The following is a 25,625-nucleotide window of genomic DNA, read 5'->3' as shown; positions in this document are numbered from 1 at the left end:
ACATATCGGATATATCGGCGATATTTTGGTCCATGCCTTGATGTACATTAGTTCATTCATCCTTGACGTCTTAAAACTTATTGTATGTTAGCATCGGCACATTATACTTAAGCATATAATTTACAAAGGACTCAACGGAGAACTTTACGTACTATTCGATAAGTTCTGCGCACTAATGATTACCAATCTTATTACATTTAACATTCGATTAAAAAGTCCATACATAGGCCAAAGAGCCCCTTGTAGGAGTTTCTGCCAAATATATAATTGCATAGTACAAAGGTGTGTAAAGCTCATGAAATAAAATGAAATCTTTATGATAATCTTAATTAACATGATCTAAAGCACCTTTGTAATCAATACATCCGATCCATGAGTGCATACTGACACTCGTGATTAACGTGAACAATTACAGGGGAGATTTAGCACTGTAGCCAAATTTTAATTGGAAAAAAAATCCTTAAAAACATATTAATCAATAAACAAAAATAGATAATCCAAAAATAGATAACTCAAACTACTATTTGCTAGTTTCTTCCAGCTTCATTTTCTAATTGCATGTCATGTGGCTTGACACCTGAATTCATTTACACCAGATAATATGCCTTTCACTTACCAACATTGTCGTACTTTTGGTAGTCTTGCAAAAAAATAACACCATCAAAACCCTTGATCCCTATATTAAGAGTAGTATTTACTTTGGAAAACTCATATGCCGTTGAGGACCTAATGACCTGTAAACGGAAGATGTTGAGGTGAAACACTTTTATAAAAATGCTCATAGTATTGAGAACAAAACAAATATGTAAATAACGATTAACAAATATATGAATAATCTAAGCTAAAAAGCGACCTGTCGACATTGAAACCCAACGAATGTAGAGCTCAAGATATAAAAGAAAATGACATACAAATGGTTCCCACAATAACCTTGGTCAACTAATTAATAAAGATAACAGACAACAAAAGCCTTGATCAATTACTTGAGCTTTGGAATCAAAGCAATAGTTTAAACAAATTCAGTGCTTCTAAACCCACGAGTATAATATTTGTTAAAATGACTTTACATAAGCAACTGCATCCGTTGCATGGGAACATGCCATAGATGTCCTAGATAGCATATTACCTATTATCTCCAAAGATACTTGTAGCCGAAAGTGTTTGTGGTCATATTGAAATAAAGGTATGCAAATACCAGGATGCAGAACCAAATAAGCCTGTCATCTAGTTCAATTCGTTGTGTTAAATATCCGAAACAATTGAAGCAGAAAAACAAAAATAGAAATGAAAAGAATAAAATAGAGTTTGAGAAGTGATTCAAAACTAACGTCCTATTCAAAGAATGATATGTTCATAAGTGCGTTCAAAACAACAAATGAGTGCCATTTGCGATTATTGGATTAATTTAGTTGCATTTCAATTATTTTCCTTTTGTGTTATTTACTATGAACAAAAAAATGGGCAAATATTGCATTGTATGCCTTTTTCCTACTATCCCAAATACAACTTTAACTTTTCTTCTTTTTGTTCCTACAAATACTCTCAGATCTGACGTAAGAGTATATTGATGCAAGATTTATCAGGATTTCAAAGCATTACCAAACTGGTAACAGTTGAAAGAGCTTCACCATCGCTATGTTCTGCTTGATAAGAAGCAAGGGATAATTGGATAATTACTGTGTACTATACGCTTTTACATTTTCGTCTATATATTATCATGAACTTCTTGCCCTATTCCAACAATGGGAAACAGTGGTATATACCTAAGATGAATATGGTTGTATGTGAGAGTAAAAAGCAATGGCTTGAACTATGTGTTGCATATTTTAATTAATTCAGTAAAAAATGTAATTGCAAACAAACACACCTTTCCCTAAGAGTAGAGAGGTCCTCCTCAAAAGCAATATGGTCTGACATATTTCCAAAGTATAAAATTAGATATTTGGTAGCATAAGAAAGATGTGAAAGTGCATAGAATTCTGCCATCACCATGGCCTGCAAAATTTAAAGCAAAAAATTAGTACATTAGGTAGGCATAAAGAGAAATAATATCAAAAAGATGACAGAAACTTGTAGCCAAAAGTAGAAATTCATGATGTGACAAAGCCACGCCTCTAGCACATAAATTGTACTAAACACTTTTTCGCGTCAAGGCAAGAAGAAAGTAAAGTAATTGAATCATTGGGGAGTGGGAAGAGGGGAGATTTTCGGTTAGCACAAAGTAGGCAAGAAGAAAAGAATAGTTTTCCTTCCCTTCATACTCTCTCTAAGAGTTAAAACAATAAGTTTATTAAAGCTATGATGGATATGCAACTTAAACATATAAGGTAAATAATTAAATATGTCAGCTGTTTGGGTTTTGGAAACAGGAAACAACCAATTACTGGAAACAAAGAATTAAAAAGAAAATGAAAACAACTGTAAATCCATTATTTATCTGTTTGGGTTTTGGTTTGCAAATAAGAACCAATTATTAGAAATGCACAGCTATGCGATACCATTTCAACTGTTTGAAACAAAAGCACTGTAACAAAAATATAAACTTGATAACTGATTAAAAAACATAGATGGAATTGACTACAACTGAAAAACCGAAAGAACTGAAAAGAAATTATTTTCATGTTATAGTGATTACAGATCTGCAGACTGCAGGAAGGCAACTTCAACAGGCGTAATGAACAAATATGGTAATTAGGGTCAGGAAAAAAATATGAAGAAACAAATTAAACAGTGGGAGTCGAATAAGATAAAGCATGAAGCAAGAAAAGATAGATAAAAGTAGCCCTTGCAACCTTCAAGCCCCTTCACAATTTTATGGTTATAATGAGATGAAGACCCCGCCAGGCACCTCAATATCTAAGTATGTCATTGCTCTCCTTCTCTTCAGAGGCTACGTCAAAATCTTTCTTGCCACAAATAATCCTTGGTTCTAGAAATGGGTTCATTCTGTTACCCATACGGTCTTCAACTAAAAATGTTTCGGGGGGAGTTGCCATCCATCATTTCGGCTATCTCCAGCTAGTTCAACCCTTGTAACCATTGATGTATTGCATTGGCCTGATGTGCTTTTTTGCTTAAGCAAAGTTGCAGCTATAAATAGATGTAGTCCATGGATCAAGAATCTATGATAATCTTCACTGTCAATAAGGACAACATGGTGTAGAATAGACTTTAGACGTAACAATATGAGATTTGAGCATATACGTACAATATATATGAGATTAAAAATCTAAATTACTACACCTGCTCATATCCTGATGCTCTTTCCTACAACATCATACATTAATTGTATGTTGTAAGAGCTTGAGCTATTAACGAATGTGGTTTTTTGAAGCCAAGGCACATGAGAAGGTGGACTAACCAGAATCACTAAGTATACTATACATCAACTACTATGCATATCTATATAGAGGGACTTCATGTTTTCAAAAGTGTGAATTGAAATAAGCAATGTTTGAGAAGCAATCTACTTGAAGCAACCTAAGATTTCCTTTTCAATGTTCATGCCATTAAAAAACAATGAAACTTTTTAACACGAAGGGGTCAAAACAGCTAGATGGTTGGTCTCCTATCATGTCCCTTAAATTTACAGTCCGTTCCTTCTGCATTTGCACACACAAATCTATGTGGACTCATAGCATTAAAAAGCCTAGTGAATTCAGAAGTAAGGTTCACACAGAAATCTTTCACATAGAAATCTAATAGATGGTAAATAATACAGATGGTAAATAATACCGAGTATGCTTGCAGATTTGGAGCTTAACAACGAAAACGTCTTTTGTTGTTGCAGATTATAGTAGTACCACTTGAAATGGAATAAGAGATTCTACAGAAACCCCTTTTCCTAAATAAGAAGAGTAGACTATGTATTGAGTAAGTGACTAACAAAATCAAAGTATACGAAAACAGACAAATTCAAATATTTGGATTTCCAACAACTCAAGTGGAAACAAAAATTAGTGCTAGCTGCCATTATTTTCTTCTAAGTTCCTCTATGTACAACCATTGTAGTGAGACTCTCATTATTTACAAACTTAAAACGGATTTGCCAAAAAAGGCTTTCTTGTAATATCCCTTAAAAAGTGGCGATCTACTCTTCCTTTTTTCTATCTCTTTTAGTAAATTGAAACCTCTTTCTTCTCCAACTGTTCGTCCTCCCAGTCCCCAAACCCTCACACATCTTTCTTCTCTCAACAATATCACTTCGAAATTGTTAGCAAAACTAATGATACGCAAGGTCGCAAAAATTGCTATAAGTAGAAAATGTAGGCTTCAATTCTTCTTCACTTTTTTTTTTCCCAAAGAAAGCTTGGATCTTAGAAAAAAGATATTAAGTAGAAATTCATCGCCGTAAAAATACTCAACCTCTTTGTCTTCCCCGATTTCTCTACTTCCCTTCTTCCTCTTCAGAGAAGAGCTTCTCTACTCTAAATCAAAATCCTTTTTGTAAACATCAAAGTATCAAACAACTCAAGTTTTTATGGGCTTTTAAAATATTAATTTTATTGAATCATTGAAATTGGTGAGTCAAAAAATGAAAAAATAAAATAAAATAAATCATAAACCAATTAATATTTAAAATTGTCTATCTATGCAACCAATTAATATCAACTACTTTTAACTAATTCTTATAAAACAGGTTGTGAATCTATCACCATTTTACTTATGATCCCTTGTATCCAAATCTGAAGAGTGGAAAAATAGAAAACTAAACCAATTATTAACACATAAAAGCCTTGGGATGCCCAATAATAAATTTCTACGAAGTTGACAAAAAGTAAAGATCGAGCATACAAATAATAGAACAATCCAATCAATATTACACCAAATTCAAAGTTACCAAACATTGCCTCTGTTCTTGCTTGGGCTTTGTGAAGATCAATCAACTGAAGAGCATTGATTGCTTGCTGGAGTTTTGGAAGATGGGTTTGGTTTGATTGGAGTTTTGGAGAAGGCGGAAAAGAAACGAAGAAGAAGACCGGTATGGAGAGAAAGAGAGAGGAATAATTGAGAAACGCAGAGAAAATCCTTTTCGATTGTGAAAAGACCGAAATACCCTCACAATTGATAGTGAAAAGATGAAATTACCCCTGTGACGTACGTGAAAACACCATTCATCAGACCCCAGATTTTTCTAATATAGTAAGATAATATGTGTTTGTTGTGCATTTCCATTCAAGTTCCCTTATTGGTTTGATCTGTTCATATTGGGCTTTTGGTTTCACATTTTTTATTCTATTTGTTTGACTGTGCGCACTACTCTATGAGAACGACTAATGTTGATCAAGTGGAAGGGGGTAAACACACTTGTCAGAGTCATTTCCATTTGGTCAACTGCTATCGTGATCTGCACGAACAACATAGCTAGACATATTACTATTCAAATATTCAATATGTGTGAATCATATGCAGCATGAGGAATACTAATCACTATTTGAACAATAATAGTAGTGCACTGAAAATCCAAATATCCCCAGTAGATAAATGATGTATCCATGTCATCGATATATCCAAATTAATGCATATAAATTTGCCAGAAAATATTATCACTGAATATAGTCGTTGTAATAGTGACAAACTTTCATAAATAAGAAGCATTGAACCTTGGTAATAATTGTGACGATTTCCTTTTCTTTATTGTCAAAGCCTTCTTCTCTTCTTTGCTGTTAATATCATATCTTTCCAACTGCTTTTCTCCTTTTCTTGCATCTCTTTAATTGTTTCTTTCAACTCAAAGATCTTGTCTTTGTTTTCTTTGTCTTGAATCATACAATCTAGCATAACGTTTTTGAGAGTGTCAAACTGAATTTGTTTTTCTTCAACTTCTTTTCTTTTCTTCAAGAGTTCTTTGAAATTGAAGTCTTCAATTTCTATTTCGCGTTCATCTTTTATAAATTTTATTGCATTAAAAGCAGCCGAATCTTCTGCCTTTTCTAAAGATTATGCAAGGCTTCCAGAGAATTCTTTAACTATGGCGTCTTCATTGTTAAAGAATATGTCTTTTGGTACCTGTACTGTTACATTGCTAATGAATCGTCCGTTCTCTATTTTTATGTTGTACACATTTTCCATTATGGATGGGGTTTGGGTGACTGGTGAAAGGAGTAAATCGGTTTGGATTGAGCGGAAGGAGATTTTTGTCGGAATCGGGTTTTGAGGACGTGGATAGAATTTATTTATATAAAAGTTGGGTGAGTTGAGTTGAGATGGGATAGTGTATGTTATTATTTATGGGGAACAATTTAAAAGGGCGTGGGATTCTTTTTTTCTTGCCGACAGAATTGGCAACATTTCTTTATGTTCAAACAGGAACAAACAGGAAGTTATCAATCATCAATCATCAATTGTACAACACCTACATGGTATCGTTCACCAAGCTTGGTTGACTTGATTTCATGATTTGGTATGTGTCACTGCAAGGTTTCGGTAAATACACCAAAGCTTGTATACTTCGAGTACAATGGGTATCTTGGAATGAATTACTACCTTGAGAATGCAACATCATTATCCAATGTATTCATTGATCTCGACTATTCAAGGGGTAAATTGGATGACAGACATTCTCTACTTGTTATAAGTCTATATGAAAACTAACCTTGCTTAACTTAAATGAAGTCTGCTAATACATCATATTAAATTGAATAATTCAGATCTAAATCAATTTGAGATGATATTTATAATCATTTAAACTGGTTTATATACATAAAATCAGTCAAATAGGATATTGTAAGCTTTCTAATGATTAAAAGAGTTGTGCTTCTGCACAGAGAACTCCCATGAGAACAATTTGTTCTTGCTGTTTGATTAAAAAAATGTGTTCTCATGTTGGGGTTGCAATACATTTCAGGCTCCTGTAACTAAAATATTTGTCATGTAGTTCTTTCTAATGGCATTTAAATCCCATCGAATGATGTATTTTATTAAACCCATCTGATGGATCTATTCTGAGCAGTATGAACATTTATTTTGAAATGGCAACATGCCTTTTCTTATTGTCTACTCAACATGCCATTCTTGAAATTTTAAACAATATCAACTTCTCAAAATTATTTATCCAATCAGATATGGGCTACACAAATCATCAGCTAGGAGGGCATATTTGATGGCAGATACGGAAACCATATGTAACAATGCACCACCTTCAATCAAGATGGTTTACTATAGGTCAGATGTTTTCTGAGTGCACCATCAGAGAGATACTCCTATTAAAATAACATTTCCTACTTCCTGTATTTCCCAAATAGGAATGAACTTGTGAGTTTCTGAACCAAACTGCAATGAACAATTTCGAACTGAACATTTCTATTCATCAGAAGAGGACGGCATGCTGCGGTGATTGGATTCAGAGGTTACCGCCAACTTTGTGATTTATGGTCGTGAGATGGAATTCTTCCCTCAACTTTGCATATCTTTTATTCGAAGTTTTAGCTCGTTTGTTTGTCTTGTGTTTTCTCTGAAGTAAATCCAAGTATTATGTTGCGTCATTTTTTTTTATCGAACAATATTTAGTTTAGGATTTCCGTTGGTGATTAGATAAGATAGCCCCTTAGCAAGAAAATGTATTGCTTTCATGAACAGAGATCACACACAAACTTTCACACAGAACAATTAGTTATTTATGAGGTGGCTCCCCTTATATCAAGAAAAATGTATTGCTTACATGAACGATCACACAAACAGAAGAGGGGAAGACAAATTTCATAAAATCTTTCAAACTTCCACATAACAGGTTTATGAGATATTGAGATCCATACAAATGAGCTGGTATTTATATGACCAGACAAAGGACATATGACAGTGAACTCCACAAATCCAGAAGTTCCCACTCATGTATGATGAGAGACAGAAGGGGGGCAAACTAAGCATCAGGTTTGTACAATTTCTGCACCATCTTCCTGTATTATGATAAACAAAAAAGAAAGAAAGTCAGGAAACCAAATAATCAAATTAATGAAGTGAAAAATCACATGTTCATTGCAATTTACACATACCTTCCTGATTGCTCCAGTGCTGCTGCTTGGTTATTGAGAGGTGAGCTTGTGTTTGGTTCTGAAACCCATCATATTAGACATAAAATGTTAATTACTCTAACTATTATTTCGCAAATCTCAGTAAAGGCTAGGGAATAAACAGTGCAATTACCTCCAAGCAGACTTTGTATAGAGAGCAATATAGTTCTGACATTATAAGCAGATGACCATTTATCCTACAAGAAATTCAGTTAAACATCAGATTCACCATAAGGGGCTATCAGAACTAACGTCTAAGCTATAATAGATTATCTCATATACCTGAAGAATGTCTAAGCAGATGTTTCCATAGACATTGACGTTCGGATGAAAACAGGCAGTGTCAAATTTAACTTTCGGAGACTTGAATGGATAATCTGTTGGAAAGGTTAGCGAGAGCTTGTACTCAGTTCCTTCGAACACGGTTTCTTTGCTACCAGTGATTGTTCCTTTCCAGCAAAATATGTTGTCCTCTTTTGGAAAAGCCGATATGCCAGGATCGCCGCTCATCTGCAATAAATCAAGAAAATGGTATACAATAAAGATCATTAAAAGGCTGTACAAACTGGATACCATCTCCTTGAAGTGATCAATAATTTTTTTTCAAAGAATACAAAATGCTGAGTAAAATAGTAGCTAACTACCTACAAAGTAAATCTAATAAGGGTTTCATGTTGGGCAGCCATATCGGAGTTTGAGGGGGTGCGGTGAGTGAGGATTACCCCTCCCTGGTACCTGTCCTTAAAATGTAAGAAGTCTACAATACACCTGGTCAATGTCCTTGAATTGCTCTTCCTCAAAAGGGAAAGGTACTTATATGGGTGACCAGGTTGTTTTGATCCCGATATGCCACTCTCCATTAAGCCTTGTTTAACTTGTTCGTGGTGCCAGCTGTTCTCTATAAAGCGCGTGTTCACCCATCCCTTACCTTAACTGTACATATGGCACAACCTATAAATATTTTAGTGAACATCGATACGTACTAAGATATAAACAATCCAAAATATGTGCACAATTAAGATTGCAGTGATTCATTTACTCAAATAAGAAAATGACTACTATGCACGCCTTAAGCCTTTAGTTCTTCCCAATATAATGGGTTAAATCCCGTGTCTAACATATATAGTATGCTAGATTACAATTTCTTTATCTTCCTCTGAATAAAGAACCTTATATCAAGTGGTGGAATAGAATATTCACAACATGAATATGAATGAATCCCACCAGTTCATTTTGTATCTCTGATAACTCTTGTATCAACTCCTTATAAACCTCATTGAGGTATTATACATGTTCCATATAAGTTCGATAGATTGTTTGTGGCTCCAAATAGGACCAACTTCTTCCTTTATAACCTAGATGGCTCAGAAAGAGTCCGATTTCATATCCCTTACTAAGACAGATCTTCATCACCCCTTCTACAGTTCAAGTAGTTCTACCCAAGAGAAACTTTTGAGATCCTTGAGCAGCAAAACAACTCAAGACAACATAACAGAGAAAATTGAAGTTTTTATCCTAATGTCTAGGCCAAAAGAAATGTTGCAAGATATCAAAGAACAACATGGAGTTCTTGTACCCATTACATATATTTTTCACTAAAAAGATGTCTAAAGATTTCATGCTACGTTCGACACAACACACTTTGAGTCAGTTAATTTAATACTATTGGAAATGACTAAAGTAGGAAGTATATCCTCTTAGCCCGATCCACCATTTTGAAATGGAGACTATGATAACCCAAAGAACCCACCCTATTCAAATTAGTAGGAAATGGAAAGACTTGGTAAGTAGCCCGCCATAGTGATTGAGCTCCAAGAATAGGAAAGTCTTTGGTTATTACCCGACTACGTTTAAATTGTATCCTCCTACGTTTTACAATTCATCGCTCTAGTGCAGAAAAATAATCGAAAGATTATAGAGCTAGCTAAATTCACTTACTTGCCGACTACGTAATTCAGATATCTCAAGTAAATAAAGATTTGACTGGAAGAGGTCCTCTTTGTGATCTTGTTATAAATCTATGCACACACAAAGAAGTTTTCACTCCTTCAAGATTAAGCATTTGAAATTGGAAGTCAAAGACAAAACTAAGAACAAAACAGAAATCGGGGAAATGTTATAGATGAATATTATCCTTAGGAATTAGTCCGACCTTTGTAACTATTATTCGAGATCCTTGAATGTGCATAAGCATCCGGTTGGTTCGATTTTACTTCTTCAAGTTCAACAAGACCTCAAGTTTTACACATAAACCCGTCACTTTGGCACCCAAAATTCTCCGTGCATTGCACGTGTATTGAGTGTATTTGTACGATTACGCTCGTCTTTGTGAAGTCTGTTCAATATTTGAGATTATGCCAAGAGTGTTGCACTTTCGGGGAATGGCGTTTGACCTGCTCTATCAATACAACATCAACCTGTGCTCCTTCCTTGATTAGAAGTTCAAACAAAACTTGAGTTCCCAGTGTTTGTTGCCTGATGCAATGGTGTGCAGCCAACCTGCAGAAATGCACTCCAAAAATACCAATGACGGAGACAAAAAGCATCCACATAGAATATTTCATAAAAATTTAAATGGACATGAGAAAAAGTATTGGATACAAAAGATAAAATAGGACACACTTTACCACCATATACAACAATGATTATTTTGGGAAAAGGATAATTACATTGTCCTTAGATAATCAAATTCAATAAGGAGATTGAAGAAGCATCAACCAATGACCCAAATGAGGAAAATATATTACAAAGTCAAGTCACTAAAGAAATCAAATCTGAATACAGCAAGTTACATGTCAAATTTTAACTTATTAGGTACCTTGAGCCCTCGAGGCATTAGTGAATAACGTTATCCTATGAATAATCTCGGATATTTCAGAAACCGTAGTATTTTATGAAGCGATTAGTCAAAACAAATCAAAATTTATATAGGCTAATTGATGAGAATGAGAAGTATATCTCCACGTTCACAGAATTGGCATTCAATTATAAACACATACACAAATCGATCTCATTGAAATCTACAACTTAAAAATGAATATTTGGGTAGTACCTCGGGCTTAACATCTTCGAGGTCGAATATACTCCTTGTCATCCCAATCTTCAGGGCTGTTTAATAAGAATTGGATCAAGATATTAAGATTCACAAAAGAAAACGTTACTAAGAGAAATAGAAGATATAACTAACTTTTTTCGCCCGGGATCCTTAATTTTTCTTTGGTGGGAGAATATCCCATCTGTATATACACTTCTAGTTTGTTTCTCTTCATTGTCAATATGGATGCTATATGTAGCATCCGGACCGGAGGATGAAAAGTATAAACATGAGTCACGGGTCGATCTCACAGGAACTTCCTTCTTGATCAAGTGGTTTGTTTCATTTTTGGTAAGAATAGCATGGACTTTTTGGTGCTATATCCACAAATATCTGGTCCAAACATTATACTGCAATCGAGACACACAAAATGATCACCAAGTTAAAATACTACAATTGGGAAGTTAGTGTGCAAACCGAGATTAAATTCACTAGGGAGTCTTATTTAATTACCTATAGGGGTATCGCCACCGAACTTCTTCGATCAACATCACCACTAAAAGCGACTTCATGTAGCCACCACCACAATCAAGTTTTTGCTCGTGTTTGACAGAGAACCTGAAAACCAACTCGAAATTCAAAGATATAGCATAGAATCTGTAGTCTTCACTAGTTTGAATACCTATACCAAAAACATTAAAAGTTATTAACACACAAAACACATTCAAGTAAGAAACATTTGACTTGTCATAGCTGAGAATATGAATACCTTTATCATTAGCATCTCCATTCCATTTACCGGCAGTGAAGTTCCATTCGCCAGCTGTGTTTTCATCCTTCTTCCATTCAGATTTAACCCAACGGCTTTCCCATCCATCTGCAAATTTGTAACATTAACATAACATACACAAAACTTACAAAAACTCAAATTATAAATCACTTAACAAAATAGTAGAATGAACCTCGAAAACGACAGGTCGTTATTAGCATATGATTGGTGTTTCTCTGTTGCCATTCTCCAGAATAAATGTTGAAGGCTTAATGTAGAAAGGAGGGGAAGCTGAAAGAACTCAGTATTAATGGTAGTTAAGTGGGTATTAATGGTATTTAAGTGGGTATTAATGGCAAGGCAACACCGCGTACATTTCAATATAGGCGTGGATTTGTTTTTTGCCCTGAATTGACATAAAACTCCTTTGTTTGTGTGTTGTAATTGAAGGGTATAAATAGAAATAAAAAATTAAATGACGAAATAGTCCTTTTTAAAGACATTGAATGATTTTTTTTTGTATTTAATTAGGGGTATTTGGTGGTAGAAAAAAGGCTGGTCTAATTTAAAAGGCCAGGTTAATTATGGTGTATTTTACTAATAGAGATAAATTAATGTAGTGCAAACTTGTAATTATACTTGAAAAACCAACGCTACAACACCTAATTAATATTCACTCATCCAATTATTAATTAATCTTAGTTATATATTGTTAAAATTACCGACAGGCGACAGCTACATGGGTGAAATAATATAAGGACTTACTATACCAAATCACACATAAATAAAATCAATTACCCCTATATATAATGAAAATTTCAAGTTTTGGGTAACCTTTTCATTCCGCATAGTAACGTCACCGAAAATATAATAATTGCCCCATAGTTTATGTTTGAATTACAATTATATCATCAATTACATAAGGGATTGTGAATATAATTCACAAAATAAAATAAAAATTACATGGACTTTTCTTGACTTCATAGAACTCAATCGTGCAAAACCATTTGCGAAAAAAATGGGAACACAATTTTAGGATGCTTCATGTGTGTAGAAGTTGAACTGCTATACTTACACTTTACAAATTCATCGAAAGAGCAGGTGAAGCTGAGGTTCATATGTTTGTAACTATAGGTGAAGCAAATGGCAAGCATGATGGAGAAAATAAGTTGATAGTCAAGTTGCTTCTTGATTTGCTCCTAATGATAGTAGGAGGTGTTATTCTACTCGGCATCCAAGAAGCTATCAATTACTATAGAAGAAGAAGGAGAAACAACAACGTGTTGGACGACATAGAGATGAATGGTATAGTACTTCAATTATTTTCATTGTATATAATTTATTACCTAGATTTATTGCTAAAAATTACATTAGATATGAAGAAAATCTTAAGTTTAGTACTCTAATTAAATTGCATTCATTGATTTTTTTCTTAAATTCAAGGATATTGCTAAGAATTACATTAAGAATTTTATTGATGTTAGCAAACTCTAACTATACAGATCCCGAGGAAATCAGGACAGATCCTGAGAAAATTATGACCACCACTTAAGCCCTTATAATAACTCTGCTTAAAAACTGAGTTGTTTTGTATTATAGAGTCTAATACTGTAAATTAAAACTTACAACACACATGTCACTATTTTATGTTGTTAGAAAGTTTGATGGGTTTGCACTTAGCATTAAGATTTAATTTGAAAATATAATAACAAGGTACGTTAATGTTGTAGGTATTTGATTGATATTGCTAATAGCTATTTACTTGTGAGTAGATGAAATGTATAGGTGAAGGAAAGAGGCAACAACATTGGAACACCATTTTTTTTTTTGTTGATGATGATTTGTAATGTGTTTTTAGAGGTACTTTTAGAAATAATAAATTTTGGCAATTGAAAAAACTTTTCAGCAACCTTTATAATTAAAAATTAATGTAGTGCAAACTTGTAATTATACTTGAAAAACCAACACTACAACACCTAATTAATACTCACTCATCCAATTATTAATTAATCTAAGTTATATGTTGTTAAAATTACCGACAGGCGACAGCTAGATGGGTGAAATAATATAAGGAGTTACTATACCAAATCACACATAAATAAAATCAATTACCGGCCTCTATATATATAATGAAAATTTCAAGTTTTGGGTAACCTTTTCATTTGACATAGTAACGTCACCGAAAATATAATAATTGCCCCAAAGTTGAACTGCTATACTTACACTTTACAAATTCATCGAAAGAGCATCATTGCTCCCCATACAAAGTTAGCTAGGTTCATTTGTTAGTAACTATGGGTGAAGCTGAGGTTCATATGTTTGTAACTATAGGTGAAGCAAATGACAAACATGAGGGAGGAAATAAGTTGATAGTCAAGTTGTTTATTGATTTGCTCCTAATGCTAGTAGGAGGTGGTATTCTACTCGGCATCCAAGAAGCTATCAATTACTGTAGAAGAAAAGGATAAACAACAACGTGTTGGACAACATAGAGATGAATGGTATAGTACTTCAATTCTTTTCATTGTATATAATTTATTACATAGATTTATTGCTAAGAATTATATTAGATATGAAAAAATCTTAAGTTTAATATGCTAACTAAATTGCATTCATTGATTTTTTTCCTAAATTCAAGGATATTGGTAAGAATTACATTAAGAATTTAATTGATATTAGCAAACTCTAACTATACCGATTCCGAGGAAATCAGAACAGATTCTGAGAAAATTATGACCACCACTTAAGCCCTTATAACTTTGCTTAAAAATTGAGCTGTTTTGTATTATAGATATCAAATAAAAAATAAATATACATTCTCAACTAATTAATACATATTCACATTGTAGCATATGTAGCTCATGCTCATTAGTATATATATATACTATTCACATTGTAACATTTGACACTTTTTTTTAATTTTTTCCAATAATGACACTAACATTTGAGGCCAAAGCTCCAAACAAACAATAAAAACACAAGTTCGTTAGTTGTAGCTGTGAATAGAGATTGACTTTGGTTAAGAATTGGGTGAGGAATAAGACTTGGACGAATTAGGCAGTTTCCTTGAGAGAAAGAAATTCCCCGAAAAGCCCAATTTCAAATACACGGACAAACCTGGACCCCAGGAGGCCCAACTTAGGCCGTCAGTTAGGTCTGCGGTCAAACCATGACTTTGACCAGTCATAAAATGAACACACGTGTAAATGCAATTGCCCAATAAATAGGAAACGTCGTAATCAGAGTTCACTTTTGTAAGGCTTTCGGTCTTCGTTGGCATTCTTAGTTGGCGCCGACCTTTTTTTTTTTTTTACTCTTTACTGACAACAACACTCTTTTGTTGCCATTTTTTGTCCTCTTCGAATCTTCTCACCATCACTTCTGACTGTTCCTTAAAACTTCTCTTTACTTCCATCACATGATCAGGTACGCCATACATAGTTCATCAAGTACTAGTCTTAAACTAAAAATTTACTTGGTAATATATACTTTCTTATAGATGATCAAGATATATGTGTAGTTATCTGCTTTCTTCTACTCAACTGGTTGTTGGATTTATACGCTTTCTTCTAGGAGATTAGGCTAGATTTTATTTGCTTGTTGCTGGAACTTGAGCATGGTTTCGAGGAAGAGTTCATCGGTTAAAGGATGGAGGTGTTGTGGAGGGTTTACATCTGTTTTGACTTCTGCTGTTCAAGAATGGTTGCTATTATTTCTGTTGTTTCTCAATGGTTTATTCTCGTACTTAGTCACTAGACTTGCTCGTTTCTGGGAATTGGAAACCCCGTGTCTGTTATGTTCACGGCTTGATCATCTATTAGGCCATGAAAAACCTGGGTTCTATTGGGACTTAACTTGCAGTGCTCACAAGTTCGAAATTTCTTCATTAGTGTTTTGTCATGCTCATAATAAACTCGCAGATGTGCATGGACTGTGCGAAGGTTGTTTGCTTTCATTTGCTACTGAGAAGAAATCTAATTCTGAGACATACCGATTGTTGGTTGGTACACTCGGGACTGAATTTGAATGTTGTGATAACCAGGATCATTTACTCAAGGATCCTGCATCGGGTTTTTCAAGTAAAAGACATTGTTCTTGTTGTAATGAGCCGTGGAACTTGAGGTTGGATGCCCATAGACTGCTCCAGCCAGTTGGGCCTGAGGCTGCTGTACTTAATGTTGATTTACTTGCTACAGTAGAAAAGAAACGTGTACACCTTCATGATGGCTTGAAAAAGAGTAGGGAAAAAATATGTAGGGAATTGTCATATTCCCTCGGAGGATGTCAGAGTTCCGATCCTTTATCTCATCCAGTATACAGCGAGCTTAAGATCACATCTGATTCTGAGTCAGAAGTCCCATTCTGTGATGATGATGATGACAGGGACTCTCTAGTTCACAGCCAAGACAACCTTAAGGAAGATACCAAAGATCAAAGTGTACAATTAGGCCTTTGCACTGCTCATACAGACGTTTTAACTTTATCTGGTAGTTTGACCTCTGAAGAGCAGGTCCATGAAGTCTTTGTGCCTGAGCCATCCCCTTTAGTTCCACAGGCGCAGCATGATCTAGGTGAGTCCCATGATTTTACATTTTCAGCACCTGCAGCTGTTGATGGGCAGGGTTTAGAGGACCTAAACTGGCAAGTGGAGGAAAAGACTGATCCTTCACCAGTTCCTGAACTTATTTCGAATCGTGAATTCCCTTTTCTATCCAATGTGCAAGTTGAGGAAAAGGCTGATTCTTCACCTGTACCTGAAAATCATGGCATCCCTTATTCATCCATTGTCGGGAAAATCTGGTTGAGACATCAACAGAACTATGTAAGTTCAATTATTTCAGTACTTTTCCTTTGATATCTTATATTACTGCTAATACTATGGAATATGCACCTTATATGTTGTGGCATTGATCATTTGCAGCTAATTTTTCTGGCGCTAATGTTCTTGGACCAGAACCTATCATGGAAACTGAAAAACCATGATCGAAAGTGGTTCAACTACAATAACTGCACCAGGTACAAACACCGATCAGATGGTCAATGATTGTAGTCCACCAATGACCAATTTAATGGATCTCAGTGATGCCTACGAGCTGGTTGTTAGCAATAAGGGAAAGCAAGTGTCCAATTTGCCAGAACAACTTACTATGAAGGATTCTACAAGAGTTAGTGAAGATCTCAAACTTTGGTTGTCACAGATATCTTCACCTCGCGGGCTTGATTTACCATTTAGTGATCTTAGTCCCAGACCGCATGTGCAACGAGAGTACTTGAAGACTTCCGATCCTTCTTGCTCCATTGGGTTGCAGATACTTCAGAAGAGGATCTCACTTGAGAGAAACGAATCTGGCTTTGAATCTTTGGATGGGAGCATTGTTAGTGAGATTGAAGGTGAAAGTTTGGTTGATCGACTAAAACGACAGGTTGAGTATGATCGAAAATCCATGAATTCTTTGTATAAGGAATTGGAAGAAGAAAGAAATGCTTCTGCAGTTGCTGCAAATCAGGCTCTGGCCATGATCACTCGTTTGCAAGAAGAGAAGGCCACTCTGCAGATGGATGCCCTGCAATACCTAAGAATGATGGAAGAGCAAGCGGAATATGATGTAGATGCACTCCAGAAAGCCAATGAGCTCCTTGCTGAAAAGGAGCAAAAAGGGCAAGATCTTGAAGCTGAGCTTGAACTTTACAGAGGAAGAATTTCATGTGAAGCAATGGTGGAGAAAGTACAAGTGCCCACTTGCGATTCAAAGGGAGGCAGGAGAATGGAGCATTTAGATGTAAGTCGTCTCATACATACTATCAACACTCCCTGTAACACACCTCGTGAGCATTCACAATGCACAAGAAGACCTGATAAAACTGATGTGGTGAATGGGAATACACATACGAGAATCACCACAGCTTCTTTAGTAGGTTTTGAAGATGAAAGGTCATATATCTTGCAATGTTTGGAAAAGTTGGAGAAGAAACTCCGTCTATTTTCTAACAATGGGCTCCACTTTCCTATTGATGGAAATTTTATAAAGGAAGAAACTGCCGTAAATCATCTCGGTCGTTCTGAAGGAAACAGTCAAAGAGAAGAGGATAGCTTTCCAGAGCAGAACGACTCATCAGCTCACCCTCCTGATCAAGAAAAGCATATGACCACCGCTCATCAGAATCTTACTAATGATAAATATAGTCCAGATTGTGAATGGGAAGATATAGAGACTCACATCGTTGCTCTTGAGCATGAGTTTTTTTACCTAAATGAGAGATTGAAAGCTCTTGAAGCTGACCGGAATATTCTTGAGCATACTATAAATTCACTTCAAACTGGTGATGGAATACATTTCATTCAGGAGATAGCTCAGGACCTACGAGAATTACGAAAGGTTGGCATAAGAAGGGATCAAACTATTGTCTGAGCCTTCTTGTTGTATTCATTTGAAGGTAAACATTTGACTGGCTAACTTATTACTGACAAAGTGATAAGCTCCCATTTTATGATGCCAAGTTTAGAATTTGAAAAACTATCAAAATGTTAGCTAATCTCACTCTTTCCATAATTGAATTAATTGACTGATTATGTAAATCACCTGTTTCTCTGAAATACATAAGCAATTGACTAGGAACTGCTTTGATCTATTGTGCACTCAATATTCTTTATCACATGAAAGTAAATGTGATGTGTTGCTTCTCTCCTCCTGTATTCTTTTTAGTAAGTACAGATGCTTATAATGCCTTGTTATGAGTATTCGTCCGTGTCTCATTAATATTCTGTGCTTCCCTCGTGTTACCTTCAGATTTAGAATCAAATCTATAGCATTTGACGTGCTCTTTAGTATTGCCTGAAAAGAAGTATGTGAGGTGCCATATGTCAGAACAATAAAAGGCTATCTATTTTCAAGAAATAGTATCCGATTCAGTGACAGCTCTGAGCCACTTATAATGTATAAACTCATTTCGTGCTGAAAGATCTGATCACTTCATTAGGTGTTACCAGCTTTCTCCTCGTACACATGTTTTGGCAATAGAAAAGAGAATTATGAGATGTATTATGAATCAGCCATTTATGTCTTAAATATCAAAATTGTTTGTGCTTTGTATAGTGCTATTTTCGAAATGTTACCATTCAGTATGTTTACTCTTTTCATGGTTTACTGTCAACAAAAGCTAGACTGTTTTTATGTTCTTAATGCAGCACAATGCATGCAGTAATATGAGTGCTAACTTATGACATAAATGTTTGACAGTGCAGATACCTCTGGAGAATCAAAGGAATCATTGTTTACGAAGATAGATACACCAGCTAGATTATCACTTAGCAGGTATGTGCTATATAAGACTCAGGTAATTCTATATCATGTGTATTGTTTTACTAGTAAAGTTCGATAGTCAAAGGAACCAAGAAAGGATTCCCAGTACAATATTACCAGATTGATCGTCCTAAAAGGCGGTGTACCATCAGTTTTGAATTTTTTATTATTATTTTTTTGGGTTGATCAGGTTGCTTGTAGATTTGGTGAGTTTGCTTTTTGTGAGTTGAGTGACTCCATTGGAAGGAGTGATTTGGTTTGTAAAGTTAGTTAGCTCTGAGCAGTTGTATATTGTTGTTCTGTAGGTTGGCTTCAATTAGCTAACCTGTTTCTCTTGTAAATTTGAAAGCAATAAGATCTCACTTGATTATATAGTGATCAATGGAAATGTGTGTTATAATTACTGTTACTGTTCATTGTGGTTCATATTTCAGTAATTCTTAATTTGAGATATAAGTCTTTAAACATCCCTTATCTCTCTTGATAGGGAAAATAAAGAAAAGAACAAAGAAAAGAGAAAACCACCCAGAAATAGTAGTTGTTAATTTGTTATTTTGTTATACATCGTTTCTCTCTGACTGAGTTCTTACTTCTTAATAATGCATCATCCTTACACTTTCTTGCGAAATTCCACATGGTAGACAACAATTAATTTGTATGACTATATTAATAGTAAATCTTTTTGGTAATCATGAGATATATATAGGCAGAAGTGAGATCCATATGGCAAAATATGAGTGTTTTCTTCAATGGATCCATCAGCCAAAAATATGAGGACGTCCCAACTGCTGACAGTGTCAGTGGCCTGGCAGAGTTTTGGCATAGAAGCGGATAAGTGCGCCACACTGTTTTAAAGTCTAGGAAACAAATAAAAATTTACACAGTTGTATGAAGCGAAAACAAAACAGGTTCCTTTGGAATATTTCTTTGGAGTAACTGTTTAGGTTCATTCTATATTAACTGCGTCCCTGTTCAGCAATATTCCCCACTTCATCTCTAGTATTCGAACGAAGTAGATACTCTTCTACAGATATTCCTTAATGGAATATGTGTTCTATAATTGAAATTGCAGCTTATAGGAAGAAGACAATAATCATTTATTCTTCTGTATTTACCCCAAGGTTTCAAAGGGAAGAGCTGTTGCTTTTCAATCCTTGAGAGTTTGTTATGTAGTACAATTTTTTAACACTCTTTAACTCAAGTGGATGAGGTTTTCGAAGTCATCTCTATCTTTTACATGGCACTCCACAAGGAAATGTCCAATGCCGTTAGTCCCTAGAAGAATATATACGATACCCTCTGTTGTATTTGTTCCTTACAGGTTGGCTCCATTGCGTTTCAAATTAGTATATATATGCTGAAAGCCAATCCAAGAAACTCGTACTTCAAGAAATTTGATAAACCATGTCAGAGCTTGAGCTCTTAGCTTCATTTGTTCTTTGTTGTATATGTTTCCTGTTTTTCTTTAGAATTAACATTGTCAGTACTAAAGAAAGATCATCTTCATCTGTTTGTACTAAGCTGCCAAGATATTACCCATTGATTGGTTCATCATTTGCTATGTTTGAAAATCGGAATCGACGTCATCATTGGTTGTCAGAAAATATATGCAATTCCCCCACTGGAACATTTGTTCTTCACCGCCCCTTTGGTCAACTTCAGATCTTCACTGCCAATCCTGCAAATGTGCAACATATACTCAAAACTCAATTCCACCTCTATCCGAAGGGAGATTTGTCCAATGCCATCTTATCTGACTTCCTTAGCTCTGGCATATTTAATGTTGATGGTGATCACTGGAAGTTCCAGAGGCATATATCAAGCCATGAATTCAATACCAAGTCTCTTAGAAAGTTTGTTAAGACAGTCGTTGATACTGAACTCTCTGACTGTCTCCTTCCCATATATCCTTTCGGCTGCTGCAACCACAACGTCTGTGCTTGATATGCAAGATATTCTCGAAAGGTTCACATTTGACAACATCTGCAAGATTGCTTTTGACTTTGATCCAGAGTATCTATTGCCATCGCTGCCACTGACAGAATTTGCCGTTGCATTTGAGTATGCCACAAAGATGAGCACTAACCGGTTCATATCTTTGTTTCCTATTATTTGGAAAGTGAAGCGCTTACTTGATATTGGATCTGAGAAGTATCTTAGGATAGCGACTACTGAAGTTCGCAAGTTTGCTCAAAACATAGTTAGGAAAAAGAAACAAGAGCTTCATGAGAAATCTTCAGTACAAAAAGATGACTTATTATCAAGAATATTGAATTCTAGTAGCCTGAATGAAACTTTAGCAACAGACATGGCCATCAGTTTTATCCTGGCTGGTCGAGGTACAACTTCGGCAGCATTAACTTGGTTTTTTAGGTTAGTTTCTAATAATTCTCATGTAGAGGAAGAGTTAATAAGAGAAATTAGAAAAAAATCTGAATCACCAGTTTACGAGGAAGTGAAAGACATGGTTTACATTCATGCTTCACTCTGCGAGAGTATGCGGTTATACCCAATAGTTGCAGCTGACACCAAGGTGGCTGCAAGTGATGATGTCTTACCAGATGGAACACTGGTAAAGAAAGGAAATAGAGTGACATATCATCCAGACGCAATGGGGAGGTTGGAGAAGTTGTGGGGTGTAGATTGGCAAGAGTTTCGGCCAGAGAGGTGGTTAGAGAAGGATAGTATTACTGGGGAATGGAATTTCATTCCAAAGGACGCATACACGTACCCTGTGTTTCAAGCAGAACCAAGGATATGTCTAGGGAAGGAGATGGCATTTTTACAGATGAAGAGAATAGTGGCTGGTGTTCTACGTGACTTTCGAGTAGTCCCTACTTTAGAGAAGGGACGTGAGCCAGTTTACATCTCATTTTTTACTTCCAAAATGAAAGGTGGTTTTCCTGTGAGGATTCAGAAAAGAGGGATTGACGTCGACCTTGAATAACTTGTGAGAGTGGTTTAGATTTTGTTGTATATAAGGTTCCGATATGCATGGCAAGGTATATATGTGAATAATATTAGAAAAGCAGCTAACTTAATGCTGGATTCCCCTGACCCCTGTATGGTATCAAGTCAAATTTGAGTTTAGTTCTTATTCAATTGTAAGTATGTCAGGAATGTTCAACTTTTCACTGCCCATCAATTAATTGTAAATTTGTAATGGGCATTGCACAAAAGGGTGTGGAAGACATGGAAAAAATGAATAGTTGATGACTTCAGTGCTCTCCTCCCCAGACTCCCAGTATAGCCGGTGGCGGTGATGACTTCAATTCTCTCTTTCTAAGTATATATGGTGATGACTTCAGTACTCTACTCAATCCCAATACATGTGATACTAGTTTGTATAAAAAAAGTAAAAATGTGAAAAATTAAGCAAATTAATGATCGAACTATGTGTTTGTAATAATGTGATCCCATAATTCTTCCTAATTCCAAAATAAAAATCCTAGTTGGTAGAAGTTATGAATGAATCAACAGCAATTTAGTCATCATGAAGAGTCTATACAAATCCTACAACCAGAAGTAGATTGGAACCAACGTCGACAATTATATGCAGGGGTCGGCTCAAGGCTTTTGGGGGGCCCTAGGCGAAAGTTGAATCGGGTCCTTCAACCATTAGAGATGGGGGAGCTAGAATATTGAACTATAGTGGTATGAGCCTACTTTGATAAGATTTGAGAGAACCTACATACATAATTAAATTAGAATCCTTTATCAAATAGAAGTATGGAATGGAACATGTTAACATATTCAATGATTTCAAAAATTAAATTGAACCTTTTTCAAATAGAAGTATGGAATGGAACATTTCATATTCAAAATTTCAAAATTATATGAACCTAAATGGTATTGAAATATATTTCATACTTCAAAAGTTCACAAATATTCATAGACAACTTTGCATCAAAAAAAAAATATATATTCATAGACAACTTATAAGAGACTCAGCACAAAGCCCCAAACCCTTATCAAACACCTTAAAGCCCAAATATTCGTAGTTAGTGGCTTAAATACCTTAGCAACACCTTAAAGACCCATCCATTAATCTGATACTAAAATCAAAACCAATTTCCTCAACAAGGAAAAATGGGTTGAATTTGGGCCCTTGGCCTGCCGGGTTTTATGCAGCTGCCTATTTTGCTATATATAGAACCGGCCCTAATTATATGGAGATTTCGACCTCCTTTGCGTGCATTGGTATGAAGGTAAAATTCTGAATGTAAAACTATTTAAATTTCATAGAGCAGATAATATTGAGTGTTAAAAATAAGGGTTAGATAGGGTACTATTACTAGTTGTAATTAGGGACCTCCCCCAATTGTAAGATCTAGGGGGTATGGGGGGGATTTTGAAAATGGAGAGTATCTCAAATCGCAACTAGTAAAAGGTATCCCTCTAACTAACCCTTAATAAAAACTAGTTTTCATTTAATTTCTCAGATTTTTTTCCCCCCCGAATCCTTACGCAATCTCCTCCACATGCATAATTCAGCAAGGTGGACCATGAAATTGGGGGCAATTAACCTCGACCATGAAAATGCAAGAGTTGTGAATATGCACTTGGACAATGGAAGAGATAAAACAAAGACCATGTGTACAAAGGATAACGGATGATGCATTTTATACCAGCCAATAAGGTTCAACTTACAGATTTGCTTATAATCTCTATAGTACTACTTCTATTGTTGCCTCATACATCATTCTCATAGCACATTCATACCAACGAACGCTAGCACTTTCACAGCCTCAACTCCAAAAAAATGGCCTCTAATGCTCTTAGAAGCTGCGGAGTTGCAGCTGTGTTTCCATCTCTCCTCTCATCTTCTAAGTCCAAATTCACCACTTCAATTGCTTTCCAAGGTGTTAGCACCAATGCCTCATCGCGCTTTAGCATGTCCGCAGAGTGGATGCCCGGCCAACCTCGGCCAGCTCACCTTGATGGATCAGCTCCAGGGTACGTAACATTGTTTGACAATCATCTTGCTCAATTAATTTTATGATATTTTTTTCCTAAGATTGTGTTGAATTGTTAATTATTTGTGCTACAGTGACTTTGGGTTTGACCCTTTGGGGCTTGGTGAGGTCCCTGAGAACCTTGAAAGGTTCAAGGAATCTGAGCTCATTCACTGCAGATGGGCTATGCTAGCAGTTGTAAGTTTCTTTACAAACCTGGGATATAATATTTTGGTCTTTTTAGAAGTCAAATAATGCTCTACCACTGAGCTATGGACCCATATTTTGGTCTTTTAGAAACGAACATGGCTTTCATGAGTTCATCCAATGAGTGTCCAAACAGTATATGTAGTAATTGCTGTTTACAGATTACAGATCGATTAATACAGATTAAATTTGGTAGGTACGCAAACGTTTCTGAAGTAAGGTTGCGAAGTGAAAAATAGAAAATCTGAGAAAACTTCTTGCATAAAATCAAACGTTCAAACACGAAAAAAATTACGTTATCTTGAAAAAAACAAAATGTTTGTGCACTGTCAAATAATGAATCAAGTAGGCCTTGGATAGATGATTTCGAAAACAATTATTGATTACCTCCTTGCATTGTAAATTTTGCAGCCAGGGATCTTGGTGCCAGAAGCATTGGGTTTAGGTAACTGGGTGCAAGCTCAAGAATGGGCTGCATTACCAGGTGGTCAAGCCACTTACTTGGGCAATCCAGTGCCATGGGGCACCCTCCCAATCATCCTTGCAATTGAATTTCTCGCCATCTCTTTCGTGGAGCACCAACGAAGTATGGAGAAAGACCCAGAGAAGAAGAAATACCCAGGTGGAGCATTTGATCCATTAGGATACTCTAAAGACCCAGCCAAATTTGAGGAGTACAAGCTCAAGGAGATCAAAAATGGTACAAATTTGCTCTTTTAACTACTCTATCAATGCATTTGCAATTATTTATTAGTCATTCATTTTAATAATTCAATTCCATTTGTTACTTCAGGTCGTCTTGCCTTGTTGGCCTTTGTTGGATTCTGTGTGCAACAATCAGCATACCCAGGAACTGGGCCATTGGAGAATTTGGCAACCCACTTGGCTGATCCATGGCACAACAACATTGGGGACATTGTGATTCCCAGATCGATTTACCCCTACTAAGTGATGCAAATTGTAGTCTTAATCCCATGTAAAATTCCATGTAATGATCTACAATGAATTCAAATTGCATATATTGATCTGAGTATGTCATAATTAAGTATTAAGTTTTGTACTCGTACATCGATCTCTACATCCTGATACAAGAAAAACTGAAACCTCCTTGCCTTATGTCACCGGTAAAGTAAAATAGTTATTTCCTGCAAATTCTTTCACATGACATCTACGAAAACGATTCCAAGCTAGGGAGCAACATGCAGATGTTCAAAAAGAGAAATTGCATTGGTGTTGGGAATCTGGTGACGGGGAACTGAGGACGGGCTATTTTTTGTTAAAACTGTTGCGCTCATGAATCTCAAAAGCATTATTGCCTTTATTGATGATATTGTCCTGGGCTCCTGCCAG

The 25,625-nt window shown here is 35.6% G+C and overlaps 4 protein-coding genes, 1 long non-coding RNA gene and 1 pseudogene across 12 annotated transcripts; 3 read left to right on the top strand and 3 right to left on the bottom strand.

Annotated features, from left to right (window-relative positions):
• Positions 1-463: 463 nt before the first annotated feature.
• LOC147500057 (uncharacterized) lies at positions 464-4,983 on the bottom strand. Of its 3 annotated transcripts, none has more exons than XR_015196181.1 (5): positions 3,736-4,983; positions 2,793-3,137; positions 1,868-1,995; positions 1,127-1,217; positions 464-734 (listed from the first exon to the last, which is right to left on the bottom strand). It is a non-coding gene; the product is annotated as an uncharacterized LOC147500057 (long non-coding RNA). The 3 variants fall into 3 exon arrangements; XR_015196180.1 differs by lacking the exon at positions 1,127-1,217 and having other exon boundaries at positions 3,736-3,844; positions 4,841-4,983; XR_015196179.1 differs by lacking the exon at positions 1,127-1,217.
• Positions 4,984-7,593: 2,610 nt separating this feature from the next.
• LOC147500056 (ubiquitin-conjugating enzyme E2 19-like) lies at positions 7,594-10,935 on the bottom strand. Of its 6 annotated transcripts, none has more exons than XM_086561769.1 (5): positions 10,162-10,935; positions 8,292-8,519; positions 8,143-8,206; positions 7,992-8,049; positions 7,594-7,895 (listed from the first exon to the last, which is right to left on the bottom strand). In XM_086561769.1, exons 1-5 carry the CDS (start codon positions 10,201-10,203, stop codon positions 7,859-7,861), a joined length of 429 nt encoding a protein of 142 aa, XP_086417895.1. In that variant the 5' UTR covers positions 10,204-10,935; the 3' UTR covers positions 7,594-7,858. The 6 variants fall into 6 exon arrangements, with proteins under 6 accessions (XP_086417895.1, XP_086417898.1, XP_086417896.1 ...); XM_086561772.1 differs by lacking the exon at positions 10,162-10,935 and adding an exon at positions 9,234-9,448; XM_086561770.1 differs by lacking the exon at positions 10,162-10,935 and adding an exon at positions 8,654-9,148.
• Positions 10,936-11,061: 126 nt separating this feature from the next.
• LOC147500055 (calreticulin-like) lies at positions 11,062-12,165 on the bottom strand. Its single transcript, XM_086561775.1, has 5 exons — positions 12,006-12,165; positions 11,813-11,920; positions 11,557-11,725; positions 11,197-11,453; positions 11,062-11,117 (listed from the first exon to the last, which is right to left on the bottom strand). The coding sequence occupies exons 1-4, from the start codon at positions 12,031-12,033 to the stop codon at positions 11,372-11,374; spliced, it is 387 nt and encodes a 128-aa protein (XP_086417901.1). The 5' UTR covers positions 12,034-12,165; the 3' UTR covers positions 11,062-11,117; positions 11,197-11,371.
• A 2,937-nt stretch (positions 12,166-15,102) lies between these two features.
• On the top strand, positions 15,103-19,516 carry LOC147500054 (myosin-binding protein 1-like). Its single transcript, XM_086563593.1, has 4 exons — positions 15,103-15,238; positions 15,312-16,634; positions 16,789-18,247; positions 19,056-19,516. The coding sequence occupies exons 2-3, from the start codon at positions 15,429-15,431 to the stop codon at positions 18,220-18,222; spliced, it is 2,640 nt and encodes an 879-aa protein (XP_086419719.1). The 5' UTR covers positions 15,103-15,238; positions 15,312-15,428; the 3' UTR covers positions 18,223-18,247; positions 19,056-19,516.
• A 347-nt stretch (positions 19,517-19,863) lies between these two features.
• On the top strand, positions 19,864-22,352 carry LOC147500053 (cytochrome P450 94A2 pseudogene; annotated as a pseudogene).
• A 1,376-nt stretch (positions 22,353-23,728) lies between these two features.
• LHCA1 (chlorophyll a-b binding protein 6) lies at positions 23,729-25,341 on the top strand. The gene is made up of 4 exons (XM_086561768.1): positions 23,729-24,069; positions 24,164-24,266; positions 24,687-24,975; positions 25,069-25,341. The coding sequence occupies exons 1-4, from the start codon at positions 23,876-23,878 to the stop codon at positions 25,221-25,223; spliced, it is 741 nt and encodes a 246-aa protein (XP_086417894.1). The 5' UTR covers positions 23,729-23,875; the 3' UTR covers positions 25,224-25,341.
• The last annotated feature ends 284 nt before the right edge of the window (positions 25,342-25,625 follow it).

Source organism: Coptis chinensis, chromosome 5 (assembly GCF_015680905.1).
Source record: "Coptis chinensis isolate HL-2020 chromosome 5, ASM1568090v1, whole genome shotgun sequence".
NCBI classification, from domain to species: Eukaryota; Viridiplantae; Streptophyta; class Magnoliopsida; order Ranunculales; family Ranunculaceae; genus Coptis; species Coptis chinensis.
The sequence above is the reverse complement of the archived record's forward strand: the minus strand, read 5'-3'. Positions and strand labels throughout refer to the sequence as shown.

Coding starts and splice junctions, on each gene's coding strand:
- LOC147500056 (XM_086561771.1), bottom strand. CDS start 8,585: ATGGTATCCAGTTTGTACAGCCTTTTAATGATCTTTATTGTATACCAT. Junction 8,207..8,291: donor TCTGCTTAGACATTCTTCAG/GTATATGAGATA, acceptor AATTTCTTGTAG/GATAAATGGTCATCTGCTTA. Junction 7,896..7,991: donor GCACTGGAGCAATCAGGAAG/GTATGTGTAAAT, acceptor ATCATAATACAG/GAAGATGGTGCAGAAATTGT.
- LOC147500055 (XM_086561775.1), bottom strand. CDS start 12,033: ATGCTAATAACGACCTGTCGTTTTCGAG. Junction 11,921..12,005: donor AACGACCTGTCGTTTTCGAG/GTTCATTCTACT, acceptor ACAAATTTGCAG/ATGGATGGGAAAGCCGTTGG. Junction 11,454..11,556: donor CGGTGGCGATACCCCTATAG/GTAATTAAATAA, acceptor TCTCGATTGCAG/TATAATGTTTGGACCAGATA.
- LOC147500054 (XM_086563593.1), top strand. CDS start 15,429: ATGGTTTCGAGGAAGAGTTCATCGGTTAAAGGATGGAGGTGTTGTGGA. Junction 16,635..16,788: donor TGAGACATCAACAGAACTAT/GTAAGTTCAATT, acceptor GGAAACTGAAAA/ACCATGATCGAAAGTGGTTC.
- LHCA1 (XM_086561768.1), top strand. CDS start 23,876: ATGGCCTCTAATGCTCTTAGAAGCTGCGGAGTTGCAGCTGTGTTTCCA. Junction 24,070..24,163: donor CTTGATGGATCAGCTCCAGG/GTACGTAACATT, acceptor TTTGTGCTACAG/TGACTTTGGGTTTGACCCTT. Junction 24,976..25,068: donor GCTCAAGGAGATCAAAAATG/GTACAAATTTGC, acceptor TTGTTACTTCAG/GTCGTCTTGCCTTGTTGGCC.